General features: G+C 40.2%; 1 protein-coding gene across 2 annotated transcripts in view; it reads right to left on the bottom strand.

The window, feature by feature from the left end:
• Positions 1–22369, bottom strand: part of LOC116043970 (cadherin-6-like) — an 84153-nt gene that overhangs the window by 12794 nt on the left and 48990 nt on the right. For both annotated transcript variants that reach the window (XM_031291021.2, XM_036005359.1), the window contains 4 exons: positions 22082–22201; positions 18120–18293; positions 7570–7757; positions 4501–4751 (listed from right to left, as the gene is read on the bottom strand). In XM_031291021.2, the coding sequence (XP_031146881.1) occupies positions 4501–4751; positions 7570–7757; positions 18120–18293; positions 22082–22201 (733 nt within the window). The remainder of the gene's footprint in view (positions 1–4500; positions 4752–7569; positions 7758–18119; positions 18294–22081; positions 22202–22369) is intronic.

Below are 22369 nucleotides of genomic sequence, written 5' to 3'. Positions count from 1 at the left end.
CTGAACTTCTGTGTGAAGCTCTTTTATTGCTTCCCACAGGATTTTTTTTGTGGTATAAATGAGCCGCTGGCCCTCTGGCCAGACAAAACAAAAGCATAATGTTTCTAATCATCCAAAAGAAACTACTTGTAGAAATGTTTCCACTGTGGGTAGGGATGTAATGATGCATCGTAGATCGGTTAAAAATTTATATAAATGTGTAAAGACTACAATAGGTTATGACAAAAGAAATGGCCTAGGGCGAGATCTACTTTTGATTTCACTTTTTTGACTTTAGATGGCACTAGGTCTTCTCAGTTTATTTATTTGAAGAGCACTCCGTCTTTATGCTCTTAGATAGTCAGGCTTTTTTAAACTCTGAAGTAGGGCTGCACAACGTCTCTTTTTTTAGTCATCGGTATCAACTGGCACAATAAACTTCATCGCAATGGAAAAAGCGCGCCTGCTTTTAAAGGGAATGTGAGATAAAGCTCCGATTGATTTATTGCATGTTACCCCCAAACCACACCTATGAGTAATGAAGCTACTTCAGACCAACCCATTTTAGATTTGCGTCGGGCACAAGAGTCATTTATCTAGATCTGCCCACAAAGCTACTTGCGTTTGGCGTCTGATACTTGCGTTTCAGATCGTTAAAATAGGGCCCTCAGAGACTTTTTGTGTTAGTTGAAAAAAAATATCGGTAGAAAACTGCACCTTAAAATTCATTCAAAAAGTCATTCTTTTTTTTTTTTTAGCTGTGCTTTTTATATTCAAATCAATGTTAAATTTGTTTAATATAAAAAATGTCGGAAAACATTTCCTTTTATTTGTTTTTAATATAACAACCATTATGTTGTAGATAGATAGATAGACAGATAGATGGACTTTATTAATCCCAAATTACTCTGTTACAAGCAGCAAGTAGCAAGTTACCAAGGATATACCCACATACTCACTCACACTCAAACCAAAAATACTAGAAATATACTAGAAAAAATAAATAAGATTAAAAAAAGATGAAATGAAATAAGATAGCAAAGATAAAAAATGCCAGAACTACTGAACATTTTAGCAGGATTCTGAAAACAGCAGAAAAGCAGAACTGAGTTCACTTTATTATCCGTTTATTTATTGCAAGTAATATGGTTACCACGATATTCAACAACATTATCGCAAATGTTTTCTCATAGTCCATATCCACAACGTTCCACTTCCAGGATTGCTCCGGTGCTGCCGGAAATTCCGCCGGATGTCTGTTAACTTCCTCTTTCTTTGTGTTGTAATTCTAAACTCTGGTGGATTTCTGAGGACTATGGTTAACTGCTCCTCAGATCTCTGAAGGGTAAATCCAGACAGCTAGCTAGACTATCTGTCCAATCGGAGTTTTCTGTTGCATGACTATAACAACTTTTAAACGTACACATGGGGGTCTGTCAATGCGAGACTAGTTTTTTCATATCGTGCAGCCCTACTCTGAAGTGAATTCTTAACCAAAAAAAGACGTTAGTGGGACAAAAAACAACGGCCAACCTTGATATTCTTACAACTGGAATCCCATAATTGTGTTGCTGCATTCTGCCTCCCCTCTTATTGAGTCTAACTGTAGCCTGTTGAGAACATCACAACTACTTGAAAATCTATTTCCTCTCTCAGTCTGTGGACTGCTCACAGAGAAATCTCTATTTCTGAACTAGTTGCTGAATGCAGCTAGTCACAGCTTCAGAGCACTCCATAGATAATAGAACTGAGATGCTTTTGCTCCTGTCTTCTCCGCCTGTCTGTCAAAGTGGAGACAAACTGCTCTGCGAAACAATAAGTGCACACTGCAGTGTTTGCGAACATGTTCAGTGTCTGATCAAAGCTGGTTCCAATCCAAAAATACAACATCAAACTGCTATCAGCTCTTAATTATGTACCATTCAATCTTAATCATGGTTTGCCATAAACACATATATGAAAATACAAGAAACATCCGCTCATCCAGGCTCAATCGTAATTAGAAAGCACTCAACGGTAAAATAATACTTCACTGAGAATAGATCATACAGTCTCATACACAAAGGCACAAACACAGGAGTAATTGGAATTGTGTGTGTGTGTGTGTGTGTGTGTGTGTGTCCTTGTGACACATCATTTTAAGAGCCCTCCATGGATCCGTGCCTGGTTTAATTGGAAAACGTTCCTCATCAGCTCGCCGGCTTTAAACGTTAAGAAATAAGGTCTCAGTTCCAGTCTCCAACTGTGCCTGTCCTGCCTGCCACAGCTCAGCTCCACACTCATACTGCTGTCATCCATCCATCTATACATCATGTCACGTCATAATACAGTCTGTTAGCTATCATTGGCCGCCTGAGTGGGGTGGGCGCGGTCTACCTGTGCCGGCGGGGTTGAAGAGAAACCGCCGGATTGAGAGTGTGGCAGCATTTCCCAGAGTTTAACTGACGTTTCCTCCTTTATCAGGTTTATGTTGTTATGTCCGCGTCTTTATACGTTTACCAAATGAACTGTCAAGCGAGTGGCATCACCGTTGGATACTGCGCCAACTGACGAGTGGAAAGGAACGGGCTGGCCGAAACCTGAGGACGCCGAGAGTGGAGGACGGAGGACGGCCAGGTAGGCCGCCAACCCTTAACTCCAGTCTGCTGTTACGGCATTAGCTTCTGTAGTTTTCAAATGCAGGAGTAAAACCAAACTCTGTTGTAAAAACCTAGACAAGACAAGAGTGAGCAAGTCCCAGGAATGGTTAGTAGTCTAGCGTTGCCAGACCTTCCTCCACAGTGCTGCGGAGGAGGGTCTGGCGTCCAAATAGCATAGAGAAATACGTGCTCTGGTTCATTGGCATTTCTTTAATCATGATTGTTTATTTTTAGCTTGTCCTACACGTCTCTGTTTAGACTGGATAGTTTCCATACCCGCTGCAACAGATCACATTACCCAGGGCTTTAGTCATTTCATTTTGTAATCATCAGAAGATTGGGGCGACCTCTAGCGGTAGAGGTAGAGTGTGCGCCCTATTTAGGCTAAGTCCTTGGCAGCAGCTCGAGTTCCAATCCGACCTGCAGCCCTTTGCTGCGTGTCATATAGACTGTAAAATTAGTGAACGTAGCATTCGTGATGTCACCTATTGGTTTGTGTATGGGCGTTTTGAAGCTTGAAGTTATACGGCGATACGGGCGTCGCCATCTGTGATGTGACGTTTTTTAATGAGATGGTGGAGCTGGGGAGGCGGACGCGGCCAAGCAAGTATTGTTTATGGTTGCAATGGCGCTGCGCTGCGCTAAACCCTAAAGGGGGAAAGTTATCGATTTCCAACCCTTCAGAAGTGAGTCATCCAGCCGAGCCGCCAGTCATCTGCATGCATGGCTGTAAAAATCTGCGAACTTTTCCTTGAGTTACCAGCTAGCGATAGGTAGCTAGCTTGTTTGGCAGAACGCTGAACAAAACATTTTTGGGCGACCAAATGTTCCAATTAACTTTGATGAAGTGAAGAATTTTTTTACAGCCTGTGCCTCTCTCTCTCTCTCTCTCTCTCTCTCTCTCTCTCTCTCTCTCTCTGTCTCTGTCTCTGCCCTTTCCTTTCGCTGTTATTCTTCTCTAATAAAAGCAATAAAAAAAAAATCTTAAAAAAAACATCAGAAGATTTCCAGGATGCATTGATGCCATTTGAATAATGATCAATCACTAACAGGAGAGTAACATGCCAGGCGTCAACAATGGACAGAGCTGCAGTGAGGCCGAGAGGTTTGAATATAGCCTGGATGTGCAGCTTTCTGATGTGTATGCAGTCAGCAGTTTTCACACACAGCTGTGTAGTCCGCGTCCGTGTTTCAGGCTGCTGTTAGTCAGTGTGTAGAGCAGTGACGTTTCTCCTTCATGAAAATACAGTTTTAAATAAAGTTTTGATTGGCTATAGGCTACAAAATATAAGCAGAGAAAAAGACAAGATTTATTTTTAGTTGGATTTTAAAGGAGCAAATGCACGACTCATTACGATCGCAAAGCAGGGCTGCAAGAGAAAAGACGGTTCCATCCGCACTGAGTGACACGCCACGGATTCACCCTATTCTTCCACATTGATCTAAATCGTGATATTAGTAGGACGCCGGCACGACATTTCTTCACCTTTCCTTGTTTAAATTAGTTGCCACTGTGTCAATCCACCAGAAAAAACCAAATACAAAGTAAAGTTGACAGACGCTGTAGTCCGTGAATGGAAGCTAAAGCTGGATTTCACACAATTTGCTAAACACTTTGCTCACTTGGGCATGGGGAAATGAGCAAATATCTCATAGTATGATACAGACCATGTAAATCTGATCTAAAGTTGAGAGAGAGAGAGAGAGAGAGAGAGAGAGTAGAAAATAAACTAAAGAAATCCCTAAACTTGAAATCCCAAAGTGCCTCTGAGAAGTCTATAGGATTCCAGGGTTTTCTGTCATTTATTCATTTTCTTGTTAGTTCCTGACCTATTTTTAGGATAATTTAAAAAATAAATGTTGGACTGAGGTGTTGCCTTACTTGACCATGCTGCGAGCTGCGTCGGGGTCCATGGCGCTGACTGAGCCCACAGCCACGCCCACTGCAGCGTCTTCCTTCACCTCCATCAGATAGCTGGCTTTGTCGAACAGCGGCGGCTCGTCCACGTCCTCCACACCGATTCGAACCGTGGCCATGTCTTTGGAGCCTGCGGACATGAAGCGAGGGTCCACCTGGGTGTTCTGGACCTGGATCTCTACTGTGTACGACGGCTTCTTCTCAAAATCCAAAGGCTGCAAAGAGACAAAAAGAGGAAACACAGGAGGGATTTAAAGGGTAAGTAAAGTTGTTTTCAACCTGGACCCTATTTTCCTGTGTTTTTGTGTCTAACTGACTAATGGGAACAACAATCTTTGATACTGGTCCAATATTAAGCAAGACGCAAAAATAGTTACAATGTTAACGTTAATGGGCAATTGCGCACCTTCAATTTACATCCACTAGAAGTGCTCGTTTTGCCACTGACAGGCTCAGATTATTATTCTAAGTGTCTGACAACGTTATGGAAAGGATCCCTACAGAGGTCGACCTTTTTGTTAAAGAGTAAGATCCTTTTTGTTTAACACGAAACAGCCCCGAAAGCGCCAATCTCACCAGACTCCATTTAAATAAACAGTAATTTTATCACGGAAAAAACACACTTTATTCAAAGTCGCCAGAAACAAAATAAAACTTTTAAAAGCTGTCTTGCGTCATCTTTCCACTGTTCCAACAATCACCACTCTATACATGTGAAAATATATTGGCTCTATACACGCTCAAAGTATTGCTTATTTAAATGGAGTCTGGTGAGTTTGGCGATGACGATTTCAGGGGCTGTTTCTGCTTAAACAAAAGAGGTTTTCACTCTTATAAAAATGATCTTACTCTTTAACAAAAAGCTCTAATAATGTAAGCTCATAATGTTGTCAGACACTTAGAATAATAATCTGACCCTGTCAGTGGAAAAAACAGCACTTTTAGTGGACGAAATGTACGGTGTGCAATTGCCCTAAAGGCCTAAAGGATTACAATGCAGCCCGGTTCTATGTACTACATGTAACCTTTCACATTACATGTAGTCATTTGTTAATATAAAGTCATTGAATAGTGAAGCTTTAAATATTGGGTACACATATTGAGATTTAGCCAGCAAATGCAATTTCTGATACCTTTCGCGCTTGAAGAGTGGTCGTTTTGGACCTGGCTTATGGGATATACAGTACAATTATTGATAAACATTTTTTTGCTATTACATAATTGTACATTTCTTGTCGTGATCCTGGCCAAGACTGACCAGCCCAAACACAGAAAGTCTTTTATACTTTACATAGTCATAGTAACAGTAGGCTTGATACCACGCAGAACATCACATTTACTTGTAATCCAGCGAGGGAATTGCGTTGATATATCTTTTAATTTCATAGCTGAGAAGTTGAGCATCAAAGGCAGGATTTAAGGAATGCAAGAACATATCTCTTATTGTATCAGGACTGTCTGAATGATAAAAGAACGAACCGAACAGCACAGGCTGATACACAGGGAAATCTAACGTTAATAAAAATGTGATTTAGGCAGCTGACACGTCCAATGTGATGACGAGTGAGAATAGTTTTTCAAAAGTGGAAATTATGTTGATTAAGTGTGTCTCTTGACAGCAGCTGTGACAATTTTGCATGGTGGTTTTAGATTTACTTGAACATCTCTACATGATCTGCCTTTTCTCCCTTGAAGGAATCCTGGATATTGTCCTCATCTCGTATCCTGCTGACAGAATATCATTACTTCTTTGTTCAAGCTCAACTCTTTCCTGAGGTTGTGTCAGCAAGAGGAACAAAAGAATTTCTAAATATCAATTTATATTGCACATCAGTAAACACACACTGTGCGGGGACACTCGGATGAAAAAAAGCGCGAGTCCTGTGTGTTGGTGCCTGCTGCAGAGGCCAGGACTGGGGGTTTGTGAAGGTAAAGACGAATACGTTTAATTTGGTTTCTTTCATCTGTCAAGCATGCCCGGGCTTTGCATATTTAACAGTACGTGTAAAACCGACTACGTGGGCAGGATCCTCATGAGTCAAAAGTGTGGGATCCGCTGAATCACTGCTTTAGAATTCATTGGATTTAACCAACGCCGTGAGAAAAATATCAATATAATTAAAAGCCGGCCTCATTTGAACATGGGTATTAGGGAAGCAACTGATTTCACCGAATTTACTAAACATGCAGTTGGACTTCTGCACTAATCTCTATTCTCAATCTGTGCTACTCAGTGTAGGCCTACTACGTTGTTTTAGTTTATTTCTGTGGCATGCCAAACCTTTGGCCCATCCCATGTGGGATTACAAGACACTGCTATTTAAAGTCCAGTTCAGACCAAAGATTATCGACGGGACGAAACCGTTTTAGAAAGGTGCAGGGAAAAGTTGCACCAGTCTCAGCTCGACTCAGTCAAGCTGATGGCGTCGCCGCGACTCAGCTTGTCAAGTCGCCCGAGGTTGGTTTTAGACAGCCAATAGCAAAGTCAGCTTCTAAAGTCAGCTACAAACTATAGACATAAAATGATCCATAATCCATTTTATTTCTAAGTTACAGACTGTCAGCTGGTCGAAATGGCTGAGTTTTAGACGGAGGCTCAACGACCGCCCGCGAGCACGGTACGTGGTCGAGCGAAATAGTGAGACTGAAGAGAGGGAGCGGCTTCATCACATAACTGACTGAGAAGTTGTTGAAGTTCAAATTCTTTGTCTAATTCCTGGATCGTCCTAATCCTACCTACAGCACCTTTAACATATCGTTCAGTTTCAACAGTCAAAGTTTAAACCTCAACTGATCTGCCACTACTGGAATTTACTCTGCGAATCTACGCTGCTTTTCATTGTATTATTTTATATATAATACAGTGTATTGCTTATATATAATTCACCTTATAATTACCCTTTTTAGGAGATGTTATATTGTGTTTTCTCCTAATTATTCCTGTTTGTAAATCTGGTTTTCACGCCAGCGCTGGACAAACACTTTATAAAAAGTGTTCTGTATTCTGAGCCCAGAGTTTGGTGCTTCTCTCACCTTGCTGACGGTGATGACTCCCTCCTGGGTGTCTTTGTCAGTGGAGATGTCGAACATGTCCATGCCGTCTCCACTGACGATGGTGAAATACATCTCGGCGTTCATCCCGATGTCTCTGTCAGTGGCTAGGATTCTCCCAACTGGAGTGCCGGACACAGATGACTCAGGAACTCTGAACTGGTAAATACCTGAAAACACAGAAAATAAGACGGTCAGCTGCATGACATAAGACTGGTGCTGCTTTAATGCATGTGATACTGGGATCAAATTCATTTTTGCACACTGTTGTCGCTATCAGCCGCTACGTAATAGCTCACACACTTGATCTAAAGAGAGATTTCCTGTAACACGCGCACATTTTAAACTAAACTCTGAGGTCTAATGGCATTTTTAGGTATCTTCTTGAATTCTCCTTTCAAGGGTTTTTGCATATAACCAGATCCCCATGTGTTTCATATCAAAATGTTCAGAACAAACTCAGCTTTCTGTATTGTGATGTCCAAAATTGTTCCAGAGCAATGTATAAAGAGATAATTTGGCCCTAAAGCGGAAATATTTCTTAAATCTCTTGTGAAAACATACCTACACTCAATTGTTTTCGTGCTTGAAATTAGTTAATAAAAGTCTTAGGTTCACAAAAGTAGTGTAATATATGAATAAAATAGTACATAAATGTCTAAAATGAAATTTTGTAATATCCCTTTTTGAGTAGGAGTGTGGTCAAACATCGCTTAGACTCGCCGGTGCATCTTTTGTCCTAAGAGGGTTAAAAAGCAGCTCAAGACACCCCTCCCCCGAAACACAAACGGACCTCCTTGGGCAGAAATGGTCAGACAAGGGTCTTTTGAATGGCAGGTTCAGTTTTAAAGCCCTTCCAGATGGTTCTCTCGACAAGACTAAGGCCACGTCCACACGTAAAAAAACGATCTTTTTTTCCCCCCGTCTTCCCTGGCATCGTTTCAAGAATATATGCGTCCAGGCCTATAGGTGGTGCTGTTTCTGCTACAGAAATTCACCAAAAAACAGAGAAGAAGAGGCGGAGCATGCGCATAAAGCTTGCGCGCTGTATACAAACAGTCATATAGTATATTTTGCCCTAGTTACCCTAATAGGCTCAATATCTTCTCCAGCAGGAACACAAGCATGTAGTCCGCCGTTGTTGTTATGAGACGTCGTCACGGGTTAAGAGGTCGAAGGCTAGAGGTCGAGGGGTGTGGCGATGACATCATCGATATGCAAGTATGCGGCTTCGCCGTCCAAACGAAGACGCAAGGGCGCCGTTTTCGAATTTTTTCACCCTGGGAGCAGGTTTCAAAAGTTGCCCCTAAAGTTATTTGCATGTACTGTGGATGTATTTGAGTCTCACACTGGGGACAGGGGGGGCATGTCCCACCCACTTTTCAAAATCCAGTTTGTGTCCCCCTCCACTTTCAAATTCATTTGATGTTATTTTATTCATAAGTCTTGGTGATCAACCTCTATTTTTAACAATAAATATAGTAAGACATCTTTTTCATAAACGTAGTTTAGTACGATTTTTTCCGATAGAATTTATCATTACGATCAACTTAATTATTTTATGGATTTTGTATCACGGTAGTCCCTAAACTTATGTAGAAATGCAGGAAATGGGATTCAAATAGAAAACACATTTTCTTTGGCCGAGGACTCCCAGACTCCCTGTTTTGCCCCCCCCCCCCCCCCCGACTTCTCAAACCAAAGTTACACCCTTGGTCTCACATACCACCTAAACATTAAACACTCAAAATGTATCCCTTTTAAAATACATTTAAAATAGATAAAAAATGTTAATGCTGTTAATCACGGGTTAACTTTGGACATTGACGCGATAAATCGCAAATAAATATTTTAATCGATTGACAGCGCTAGTATAGACATAAAATCACTGACCCTAGTGCAAGATCTTTGTGTGACTGTTATGCCGCGGCTTCATTCCTCATTCTCCCTTTGAGAATTTGAATATTCTTGCCTCGTTTTATTTTATATTTGTGCTCTATTACAATGCCTGATTGTGTCAATGATCCAATGCCTTGTCATTTGCTCGTTGCTGCCTTTTTAACCCTGGAAGGGGGTTTTTGTCTCATGTAATCCCTCTCAAGGTTTCTTTGATTTTTTTCTGTGTCAACTTACTGTAGGCAGGTGTCTGTATTTTTTTGTCTAATGTGGCCCTGTGAGGCCCTTTTAAATTGTTACCGGGATTAAGAGCTGCACAAATAAGTCTGGCTTAACATTAACGCCAGAACATCACCACCTGAGCCAGTGATTAGAGACTGACTGTGGTTCTGATCAAGAACCCACAAGTAATCCAGCCTGTCACATGGAGTGAGTCATTGACAAGAGCAGGTAAATCAGGTCATAGAAAATGGATGCAACACATAAAGTTGAACGAAGACATCGATAAAGTTTCTCTTTCTTTGAAAGAAAATCCTATGACAGCATAAATGCTGGACGGAGAAACAACATTTATCTATTGTCTTTCGAACTTCATAAAGAAGGTTAGACAGGTAGACAGCAAAAGCAAAAGAAAAGGTAGTGTAAATGCTGATGGAAGCCAGGCACTGGAACAATGTCTCTCCGCCAGACTGCTGACTACCATTTAAAAAAGTATTTTAATGTAATTTTTGTGAGTGTGATGTATCTCTTTGTTCTCTGGAAGAAGTGCCAACGCTGTGTTTTGCCATCAGTTTGTTATGGCAGTTTGAAATGGCCGATTCTGAGAGTCTTCCTCCTCATCGTGAGACAAACACAGCCTGTCGTCCTGTACAGAAAAGCAGCTTGTTTGAGTCACTAAATCCAAGCAAACAAACACGTTTAAATTCATGCAAATAAGATGTCACTCTGCTGTATGAACCTGAGGCAGTTTCATATCAGGACGCTTCCTTGTGTGTTTGTTTGTGTGTGTGTGTGTGTGTGTGTGTGTGTGTGCGCGTGTGTGTGTCTCTCAGAGATCTAGTGGTGTGTATAAACTACTTGAGTGAATAATTATATGCTGCTGTGACACAGCAGGCGTCATACACTCTGGCAGCTAGACAGTAGTCAACCTGCCACTGTTTTGGTATACTGATGTGTGTGTTTGTGTGTGTAGCCATAGAGAGAGAGAGTGATTTGCTAATGTGTATACACAGTACACACATTATCACACTGCCACAGCTGCGTGTACCATCACCCACAATCTTATTTAACAAAGAATCATTTCCCTTACTTACACACACATGCGTATGTACATATGTTGCTCTGTATCAGGCTCGCTGTCCAGCTGTCTGTTCACAGTGAGAAACAAAAATGGTATTTTCCAACAACCAAACCAAATCAAACTACTAAACCAACACAAAACACAACTCATCAAAACAAACCAGCAAAGCCAAAGCGAACCAAACTGACCAAGCCAGATCAAAATAAAAAAACAAACTGACCAAGCCAGATCAAAATAAAAAAACAAACTGACCAAGCCAGATCAAAATAAAAAACCAAACTGAACAAGCCAGATCAAAATAAAAAATCAAACTGACTAAGCCAGATCAAAATAAAAAAACAAACTGAACAAGCCAGATCAAAATAAAAAAACAAACTGAACAAGCCAAGCCAAATGGACCAAGCAAAACCAAATCAAACCAAACTGACCAAGCCAAACCGAACCTACCAAACCAAATAGACTAAACCAAACCAAAACTGACCAAGTCAAGCCAAACCAAATCAAATAGACCAAACCAAACTGACAAAGTCAAATCGAACGAACAAACCAAACAGACCAAGTCAAACCAAACCAAATTGACCAAACCCAACCACACTAGCAAACCAAACCGACCAAGGCCAACCAAACAGGCCAAACTGAACCAAACCAAACCTTGAACAACAAACACACCACAACATGTGTTATTCTAACTGCTTTAAGCGTTTATCAAACAAAATATGGCTATACTGAATAACTATTAAAACTTTTAATCTATTAAAATTTAAATCATTGATAGTGATACATAATTAAAACTAAATAAAGTAATAATAAACAAACTAATACATACATAAGTACAAGGGGTAAGGTATTATAATATCTATAGTTATAGATACGCTAGTGTACTATGTAAGACTGTTGGTCCCTTCTATACATTATATATATATATATATATATATACACATACAGTATGTGTACACATAAGAAAGAGACGAGGAAAAGACCAAAGACTGTATAGAACTCAGCCAACAGCTTCAAATGTTATTGTCACGAAAAGTCGGAAGTTAGGATGGAAGTGCAAAGAGTGGTTGCTATGGAGACGATACACCGTCTTGTCTCGTCTCATTGGTGTGAACTGGCAGGTTTCAGAACGCTGCAGACCGGCTAGTTGCAAGAAGTTGCAAGTTTCAACTCGTCAATCAATCAACATTTATTTATATAGCACTTTACAGTAACAGGTATCCAAAGTGCTTAACATCAGAATCAAGACTAAAACACACAGCATGTAACATATCATACAATAAAAAGAATGACACATAGAAACAATAAAGTCAGAAGAGGTTGCATATAAATAAGAGAAGGAAATTGTCACACCACTACTATGTATTAAAAGCCTTTCTAAACAGATAAGTTTTGAGTTTAGAAAGTGCTACATCTGTAGTCGTCCGAATTTCAGGGGGTAATTTGTTCCAGAGTCTCGGGGCAGCAACAGCAAAAGCCTGATCACCCCAACGTTTGTACTTTGACCTTGGGACTTCTAAAACCAGCTGATTTGAGGACCGCAAGGACCGGTTGTGCTCACGCAGGGTTAAGATCTCGGACAAATACTCCGGGGCCAGGCTGTTTAAGGCCTTGAAAACAAACAATAAAATCTTAAAATCGATTCTAAAACGCACAGGGAGCCAGTGAAGGGTGTAGAGAACAGGAGTGATGTGTGCGCGTCTAGATGTGTTAGTTAAAAAGTGAGCAGCAGCATTTTGAACAAGTTGAAGTCGTGAGATGGAGGTCTGATTCAGACCAACATAGAGAGCATTACAGTAATCCAACCTTGAACTAATAAAAGCATGAATCGCCTTTTCTATAATCTTTGGTCAGAACTGGGCTTAAAGGTTACAGCTTGTGTGAGACCGCTCCATACCGATACGTCGATCAAAGAAACATTTTAATTACTGCCATTTGGTGTTCATTGGGTCACACATTTAGCCACTGCAAACACATGCCATACTGAAAAACAAAAACGTCACAAAAAGCCAATTTACTTTACTATTCCAAGTCTATTTATGTACCTATCTCTTAGCAAAATCTTAAGGAAAACCCAGTGGGAGCCTGGTGAAACCCTCAAGAGCTCAGAGGTAATGAAAGGAGAAGCAGATTTCATCTCTACTCAGATTTCTTTCTGGATGTTTGGAGATTGGGTTGCGTCTTGGCTCTGACACCGGCAGCACTGATTGGAGCCCTGGTGTGCAGTGAAATAAATTGTTTGTGTGACTGTGTTTTCCTTTATAAGAAGCAATTTCTTCTGTTTTTCTATATCTGATCTACGAAACATTTAACATTGCCTATTAATTCCGCAGTTTTAAGAGTTAAAGTTATTGAACCGATGCATGTATTGTTGGTGCAGTTTTTGATAACTGAGTTGGAGCTGATTTCTTTTGATTTGCACACTGCGTAAGCCTATATCATGTGTATGCCAATTATCATGTATTTTGGTGTGCATTGAGCAACCTATATAATCGTTTTGGCTTTCTGCATCTGGTGAAATTCTTTAGATATGATATATAGATATGAATCATGACCATAACACATTAAATTCGGCGCAAAAGAACATCTTAAAAATGGCAAAAAAAAAGGCAAAGGTACCAGACTGTGTACATAAACGATCACAGAATGGTAGCAGCTCGCTATAGCCGTTTGTGGGTTCGCAGGTGCAGTAAACATTTCCATGGTAATGGCAAATTCCACCAATCACAGAAGTCGCTGTTATGAATGGTTTAGACATTATGGTTAATGATCAAAATTCTTATGGAGAAAATTCATGGGATTTTTATTGCTTCCGGAACCACACTGTTGAGTTCTATTTAAGCTACATTTACATTGCTACGTTTTGGTTTAAAAACAAATATCTTTTGCTACGTTTACACCTCGCCTTCACACTGCTCTGGCGTTTCCGAGCCCCTAAACCGGAGACATTTGAAAACACTTCTGAACCGTTTTGGTTTGGAATCTCCGGGGTTTGTGTTGCAGCCTCAACTTCTGCAAACTTAGACCTTTGGCAACACCGACACTGATGCCAACATTTCGCTGCCTGCTCTTTTTACCTTAATTCTTACCTTAATTCTTACTCTCTTATTTTTAATACATTCTGTGTGTGTATATATATATTTATACTTATATTGTTTGTTCTGTTTAACCTGTTTGTTTATTTTAGAGAATGTGTGACATGCACCTACAACACCAAAACAAATTCCTTGTATGTGTAAAAAACGTACTTGGCATTAAAGCTTTTCTAATTCTGATTCTGATTCTGATTCTGATTGGGTCATGGCGTCTCGGTCTCTGAGACTAATGCTGCGTTCCAGGCAACCCGTAACTCGTGGTTTCACAACCTTCTACCTGTGAAAGTGCCCTGGAACGGCAGTCAAACCCTTACCCTTACTACTCGTGAACTCGTACCAGATCGTTGTACTCCCAGTTACAGTTTTTGACGTCACACACACGTAAACAACAATGTCGACCCCTGTTGATGCTGTACAGATGCCGGTGATTAACGGTGAGAAATATAAATAAATAGGCAACGTAAAGTAATTCCACACATTGTAATCAAAACAATACACATATGATTGTGTACTACTACATGTTATGTTTATTAAATTAAGCCCAAAATATGTTGCAGACTAGAAATCGCTAGTATCAGCTAGCGCGAGCTAACGCTAGCTAGAAGGGTTTGTCGTGATTTTGCCTGGAACGCTACCAGGTCGTGAGTCGTGACTTGAAGTCATAACTTACGGGCTAAAAATTGTGTCTGGAACGCAGCATAAGCTCCCTATATTACCATGGCAACTACCAGCATCGTGCCGAGTATACGTGCTGCCTCCTGTTTATGCCCAGTATACGAGAATGTTGATGAGCTATGCGGTTTGGGTCTGTTAGTTTAAATGGAGATTAGTTCTTCTACTGGAGATGTGTATGGAGATCGCTTTTGGCTCAAAACTTAGGACAGGCTAATCTGCTCTCACTCTGAACACCTGTTGTAATTAAGGAACCATTGTGGATCCATAAATGTATTTATGTATGTAGGTTTCTCAGTGGTGTATGACCTACACTGCAGACGGGGGTCTCTGTTAACAGAGACAGACAGAGCGACATACAGAAAACAGGAAACATACAATATATATTCATAAATTTATCCTCATTTTGGGAGAAATACAAGCACGTGTGTGTTAAGTGTGGTGACTTAAACAGAATGATAATGCCCCCTGCAATCTGTTCAGCAGATCCTAGGGGGATCTTGTTTTGCACCCTGAACTGGAGATGGAAACCGTGGGCACTCCACACTGATGGGTGGAGAGGAGGAGGGAAAAACTGACACTCTGATAGAGTGACTGTGATTAAACGAGGCAGAGATGGAGAGGGAAAACAATTAGAAGACGAAGAGATGGATACAGAAATCCAGAGAGCTGGATAACTAAGTTCTGCCTTCATGCCAATTCTTAAAGGATTAGACGAGAGAAGGACTGATGTGATCGAGGCCAACAGAGCAATTTACCCACTTCTTTAACACTGCTACAGGCACTGAAACGCGTCTGATGGACACACACACACACACACACACACACACACACACACACACACACACACACACACACACACAAATGCTACTACGGTATGTGCGAATACAGCCTCCTGATGAAAAGCTGCCACATTTGATCCAGCTATTGCTACGTTCAAAACGTAACTGTTATAATGCATCTACTAACGTGAGATTAGCAGTGAATTACACTGAAACCAGTTCTGACAGATGCAACTGCTGTGCCGCTGAGTGACGCTGACAGCAAACAAAATGTTGATAAATAATAACGTGTAATGTGAAATAATTTCTTCAAATACATCTTATCCGTGTTGGACTAAGAAGACAAGGATCAAAGTTCATTGAGGAAAAAACAGACTATTATTTTTTATAATTATCAAGCTTTCGATCACATCACATGATCTTCATAGGTACACCATCCGAATGAACTTTGAACCTCAGAGGCCCTTTTACACAGCAACATTTTCAACATAATACGCAATAGTATCTTTACATTCTGGCCGTCCGTTTATGCGACAACGGCGTTTTGGGAGGCTGCAAACAAAAACTTTTAAAACCGGGTTCTAGAGTGAGATCTAGATCTATACCCTCAGTTTTTAAGCCAACAATGATGACGTAAAGTAGGGCTGCACAATTAATCGCAATTTTATTCGAAATCGCAATATGAACTAGTGCAATATCCAAATCGCAGAGGGGCGCAATATTTGTTAAAGGCAAAATATGTGCCAAACCATTCTGAATGAAGTATTGTGGTGCTGCAGAGACGTCCCGGACTACAATCCTATCCTACAGACTACAGAAAACATCTTTGTTTGGTACAGATCCTCGCAAAAGTCACACTATAATCATTTTAACTTTTTAAGATTTAATATTAGTCAATGAAAATGAGAATAATGATACAAACATGATCATTCCCTTCAACATCGTGAATCATATCGCAATCGTAATATCAGTCAAAATAATCGCAATTAGACATTTTCCTCATATGTAAAGTGTTCAGACAAACATTTGAATGTCTACACTTCCATGACAACTGGGAAAACTCCATGTATACATGATCTTGTCTGTTAAGTTCAATGGTGTACGTGATACAGTATGAGTGTAACTCTGTATAATTCAGCAGCAACATGTTTTTTTTTTAGAGACAGTGCTCATGTTACCCTGGATAATCCAAAGAGCATGCTGTCAGTTTTCATGGGGACTATTTTTTCAACCAAAAGTAGTTCCACTGAAAAGTGTGACTGGGAGGTTGGGATTATTTACAGTAACCAAACCAACCTAAACTATGTGCATGGTTAAATACGCCAGTAAAGGTACAGTAAGTAAAATATGTTGGTTTTAGTGAAATGGCCTTTTGAAAAGATATTTAATTTTTCAAGAAACTATTTGCATATCCAACAACTTTTCTGTACAGGTGGGTTGGAAAATATCACAGACTTGAAGTTTCTTAAAAACTCTGTCAACTGGTATGAGATAAAAGGCTATGCCTACATGATATTTTTCTGTTATTATTATCCATTGGCATTATATCTGCATTATTGGGTTAGCTGTGGCTCATAGGTTCATATGAATAACGTTCCAATCATGAACATTAGATGGCAAAATTGGAACCATTCTTGATCCATAAATAAAATGTATGTATTCATGTATTAGCACTGACCATGGATCTGTTGCCATGGGAATTAGTGCCAGACTAAGTAATCAAAAGATGTATCCTCCTCGAGGTCTTTCTAGTCTCCACAGGAATAGTCACTCTCACACAGATCATTTAAGTTAACATAAAACTGCAAAGACTTGTTAAGACACTGTTACATGTCACTTTAAAGGGACACTCCACTGATTTTACACATCAAGTGCACTTTACCAGTCATGATGTGTATTAGTCCAACGCATTCTCATGAACGGGTTCGTATGATATAGTACGAACACTTATGCTCACCAATTCGTATGATATCCTACAAAACAGGTGACCGCCGGCAGATCACGTGATGCCGGCTACGGAGCTCCGGGGTATCAGCGGCAGTTGGTAGCCGACAAAAGGTGACTGTGAGCCGGCTACAAGCACTGCCAGTTAACGGTCCTTTCAGGGCCCGTGGCAGTTGAGTTTAGCCGAGAAAAAGTGAGTGTCATGCGGCGACGACGGTTAAGTTTGGACACCAAAACAACTAGTTAAGATTAGGAAAAAGATCGTGGTTCGGATTAAAACACTGTGTGGAAGTATTTTGTTTTCCCCGGGAATGTATTATAAAACTGTATTCTATCGTATCGTTAGCGTTCTTATACTACAGCAGTCATTGCGGTGCATAGAGTAAAAAAGTATGTGAAATGCTTAGGAATGACAGTGCTTTACCTTTGTAGCTATATGTACAAATGGTTCATGAAAACGGCCTGACTAGTCAGCCTCTAAAAGGAGCTATATGATGTATTCTGTAGCTTTGTAAGAAGTGCTCCAAACCCTGAAAAAAATATTCTGATAATGTCATCTTGTTATCTCAGCATGGGTTTAGAGACTACAGACTTTGAACAGAAAGCATGCATTGGAAAACTTGCGATAGGAGGTTTGATAAAAGTGGACCTTTACCAGACTGACAAATAAAAGATGCTATCTAAGGTGCATTTTGGGAAATGAAGGATTCAGCGTCTAGTAAATTGTTCATGTTGAACAAGATATGGAAAAACACAGCAGTTATTTTGCCTTGTTCTGCTTCTGAACTGCAGAATAAATGAGAGGGGGGACCCCGCGTTTCATCATTTGTGTTGCTGTTGTCTTACTCTGAGTGAAGCGGGGAGGGTTGTCGTTGACGTCCGTGAGCGTGATGTTAATCGTGGTGCTTCCAGTTAGCCCTCCTCTCTGTCCGGCCATGTCTTTAGCTTCAATCACCACCTGATAGTGCTCCCTCTGCTCGCGGTCCATGTCGTCGGGTCCCAAGGCGGTCTGGATCACACCTGAACAAAAAGAAACACATGCTCTTGTTTTCAATTCTGCTCTGGATTTTCTCTTTTTTCACATTGCTTTGTCTTAATCGTCAGCCCTCTTTTAACTGAATCCCACATCATGTTGCGCTTCATAGAACAATCAAAGACCTTGCTGTTTCCTATTCACAGTATTTATTAAGGTGAGACTAAGGGGAACACAGCTGACTTTCTGTCATACTGATATTTAGTATTTTCCAATCAATACACATGTTCTGCAGATCAAATCACACATACTGGTAGTTCAAATCAACTGAAAAGGAGGTCTTAAAAACACCTTTAACCTTTAAATATGTGTCTGGATGTTTATGTGTTGGAACTATTTCTTACTTTTGTAGCATTAAAGTGTTTTTTCCAATGAAAGGTTAGGTTATATCGCAATGATTTGGCCCCTTGGTCCTCAGGGAAGTATGATTGAGGTTGACATGGCCTGGAGATCTGTGGGATTTTCTTCCAACTCAATTTTTTTGTTCAGTGCATGCCCATAGACTTCAAAACCTATTTTTATTTTTAAAACTGTTCATGATTGACACCTTTTTTCTTTTTTCTTTTTTGCAACAGCCATTAAATATATTTATTTTTAGAGGCTTTCACACCCTTAGCGTAGCCAGAAAACAAACTGTGGGTGTGCATCAGAAAAAAACTGGGTGTGCCACATCTAATTATCTCCAAGGTTACAGCCCCACACATGCCGGTAGATGCACTGCCAAGTGATTAAATGCTTTTTTGGTATCTAAACGTTTTGGCATAAGATTACTGTAAGCCCCACAGCTAAGCAAGTGGGCGTGTGTGCTGTGAAATGAGTATGGCTAAATTAGGGGGTGAGTGTGTGGGAGCAGCGCTGTCCGTATTACTGAAACAGAGGGATCAATATCGCGCTGTGGAGGAAGGTCTTGGCAATGCGAGTCTACGACTAACACAAACAGAATATCCAGCTGCTGCACATTAAAGCCATTTATAACTTTAAAGGTCCCATGACATGGTGCTCTTTGGATGCTTTTATATAGACCTTAGTGGTCCCCTAATACTGTATCTGAAGTCTCTTTTATATAGACCTTAGTGGTCCTCTAATACTGTATCTGAAGTCTCTTTTATATAGACCTTAGTGGTCCCCTAATACTGTATCTGAAGTCTCTTTTATATAGACCTTAGTGGTCCTCTAATACTGTATCTGAAGTCTCTTTTATATAGACCTTAGTGGTCCCCTAATACTGTATCTGAAGTCTCTTTTATATAGACCTTAGTGGTCCCCTAATACTGTATCTGAAGTCTCTTTTATATAGACCTTAGTGGTACCCTAATACTGTATCTGAAGTCTCTTTTATATAGACCTTAGTGGTCCCCTAATACTGTATCTGAAGTCTCTTTTATATAGACCTTAGTGGTCCCCTATAAAGTGAAAATGTCATGCCATGGGACCTTTAATGCACAAAACTCAGTGTAAGATTGGTCTTCCCGTCTCACTCTAGGAAAGTAAGAAAGACAAGTCCATTTCCCTATTCATTTAATTCCCATTTGCTTCAATATACTTGTTGCTCTTCTCTTCGCACTTCCTGTCAGCATCGAGAGAACATGGTGTAATATTGCTGCTTAATCCAGGCGAGCAGTAATCTGGCCGGGACCGTGACTCCTCTATTTGTTAGAAACAAACAGATGAGCAGAGAAAGGGAGATTACTGCACCGATTATCTAACTGCGTGGCTAACTTTTACAGAGAAAGTACATAAGATCAGGCATGGGTTGAGCTCCGCTGTGTTTTTATATTTATGTTTATGATAGCAGATTTTACGACAAATCTCTTTTCTCTTACTTTTTCCAGCGTAGGAACATAAATGTGCAGGGGGAATGTGCACAATGTTTACATTTCATTAATAGTTCTTTCCAGCTTTTTATGTTTATATGTATTAAAAGAAAAACAAATGTATTGGTGTAAAACGAGATATGGAGCATCCTATCCCCGCTACCTGTCCATGTGTTGGTACAGACACTGGTGAGAGAGTTCCTTTACAGGCAATCTGATCAAATGTGAGTGATCAAATGAGTGAGATCCAAAAGTGGCACCGGTAAGAGAAAAGTGGAATTTACAGTCAGCAATTCAACTGTAAATGAGATACAGTGTGTTTATTTTATTTTTAAAATTCTTTTTATGTAGGTTAAGGTAGAGTTTTAATGCACTCTTTTTAAGTTTTCTTCTGCTTTGTAATGCTAGCAGAGCAGCAAAAAAGTTCACTGCTTTGGTTATACACTGTTAAATTTGGGAATTGTTAATTTGCTGTTTTATACAGGCTGCATCTCATAATCCCTTATTTGATAGCTCCTCGACTCCTTGGTCCTCGGCTGAACCTGACGTTCTTAAAGCTCTTATTTCTGCCCCGAGGACCGTGGAGCGAGCATCGAGGAGGGATCATCGAGGAGCTATAGGCGAGGATACACGAGAGCAGCCTTTCCCGGAAACCGTGTAGCTGAAGGAGTTGCTAACTCCGCCCAAACAGCTGACGTATTCGTGTGGCGCTTCAGAAGAAAGGACGTCTCATCCCTCCAAAAACACATTTGCTCGTTGTCCTCTCTCCTCTCATGATTTCCTCGCATCTCTCCCGTGCCTCCTCGGTGGGAGGGACTAAGACGCGAGGAAGGGAGGCAAATGGAGGACTCGAGGAGGCAATTTAAGGGCTATGAGATGCACCGCCAGAGTCATCTCTGTGTGTCCGGTGCAGAGAAAGGTCAGTGACATGTTTGGCCTAGCTTAGCACAGATACTATTTTAGAGGAACACCCTGATGATTCCCCAAATGTAAGTCTTCAATGGAAACTTTCTGCTGCTTCTTCACATCCAGATGTTTTACTGGCGATACTCTTTTAAGCTTTTACTTTGGCATACAGGAAGTGTTGACTTGAGAATATCACTCAACTGGAAAAGTATACCCTCAATACTTTTTTGGTACCAACGGAAATGTTCACAGCACCAAGTCTCAAAAAGTATCAAAAGCATATTTCTTTTCTTATTTTCAAACAGTTCTGATTTAAATCATATGTATGCCAATTTTACACTGTATTATATTTGGCTCCTAACAAGATGTGGAGTCTTAACAGCATATTCTATTTTGTCACAGTTTGTTATAAGGCATGAATTCTGTATTCTGTCCTAATGGGTCGTTCCTGGTGTGTTTTCTAAACAATTAAAAGACAAGACAAGAATATTACTTCAGTGTATGTCTCTCTGCATCGTTATGTGCTACTGAGTTGTCGATGTGGTGCTGCGTCTAAATGCCTTTTATGTTCTTACTGGAAGTGATAACATTTACAAGACAGGGAGTGGGATTTAAAGGATTATTCTTGCAATCATTAGGGGGTGTAATGATACATCGATCTGGAGCGATCAATCCTCAACGATTCCATATTACGATACAAAGTGAAAATATCAATACATATCGTCATCTTTAAGATGCAATTTTATTTTGAAATTCCTACTTTATATTTATTCTTTTCATTAAAAAGAGTAGTTTTGTTTTAATTTAAAGGAAGAGCTTATGAAATTGTCAAATCATTCATTGTTGCTTTTTCTTAAATATATATATATATATGTAACTGATTGTGTTAAATGGGCTTTTGTATCGCCTCGGTTACAGGCTCGTGAATTGCATCGAATGAAAATCGTATCGTGGCAGACTTTGTGATAACACTAAATATTGTATCGTTGTCCAAAGAAATTGATATAATGTGGTATCGTGATAAAATGTGTGATTTATACCCCTATCAAACATACCTGTGTTTGGGTCCACAGAGAAGTACGGGTGTCCCTGGCTGATGCTGTACACCAGTTTGGCACTGTTCCCATACATACTATCATCAGCATCCGTAGCTGTCACTTGGATGACTGATGTACCTGAGAGATACACATTGACATACATGGTGATTACTGACAAATATCGCAATGATGCTTGAATTATTTAACAAATGATTAAAATAATCAAAAATGACATGGAAAGGGCAATCAAAGTAGGGCTGGGCGATATGGAGAAAATCAAATATCACAATATTCCTGACCAAATAC

Source organism: Sander lucioperca, chromosome 9 (assembly GCF_008315115.2).
Source record: "Sander lucioperca isolate FBNREF2018 chromosome 9, SLUC_FBN_1.2, whole genome shotgun sequence".
NCBI classification, from domain to species: domain Eukaryota; kingdom Metazoa; phylum Chordata; class Actinopteri; order Perciformes; family Percidae; genus Sander; species Sander lucioperca.
This window is presented reverse-complemented; position numbering and strand designations above follow the sequence as displayed.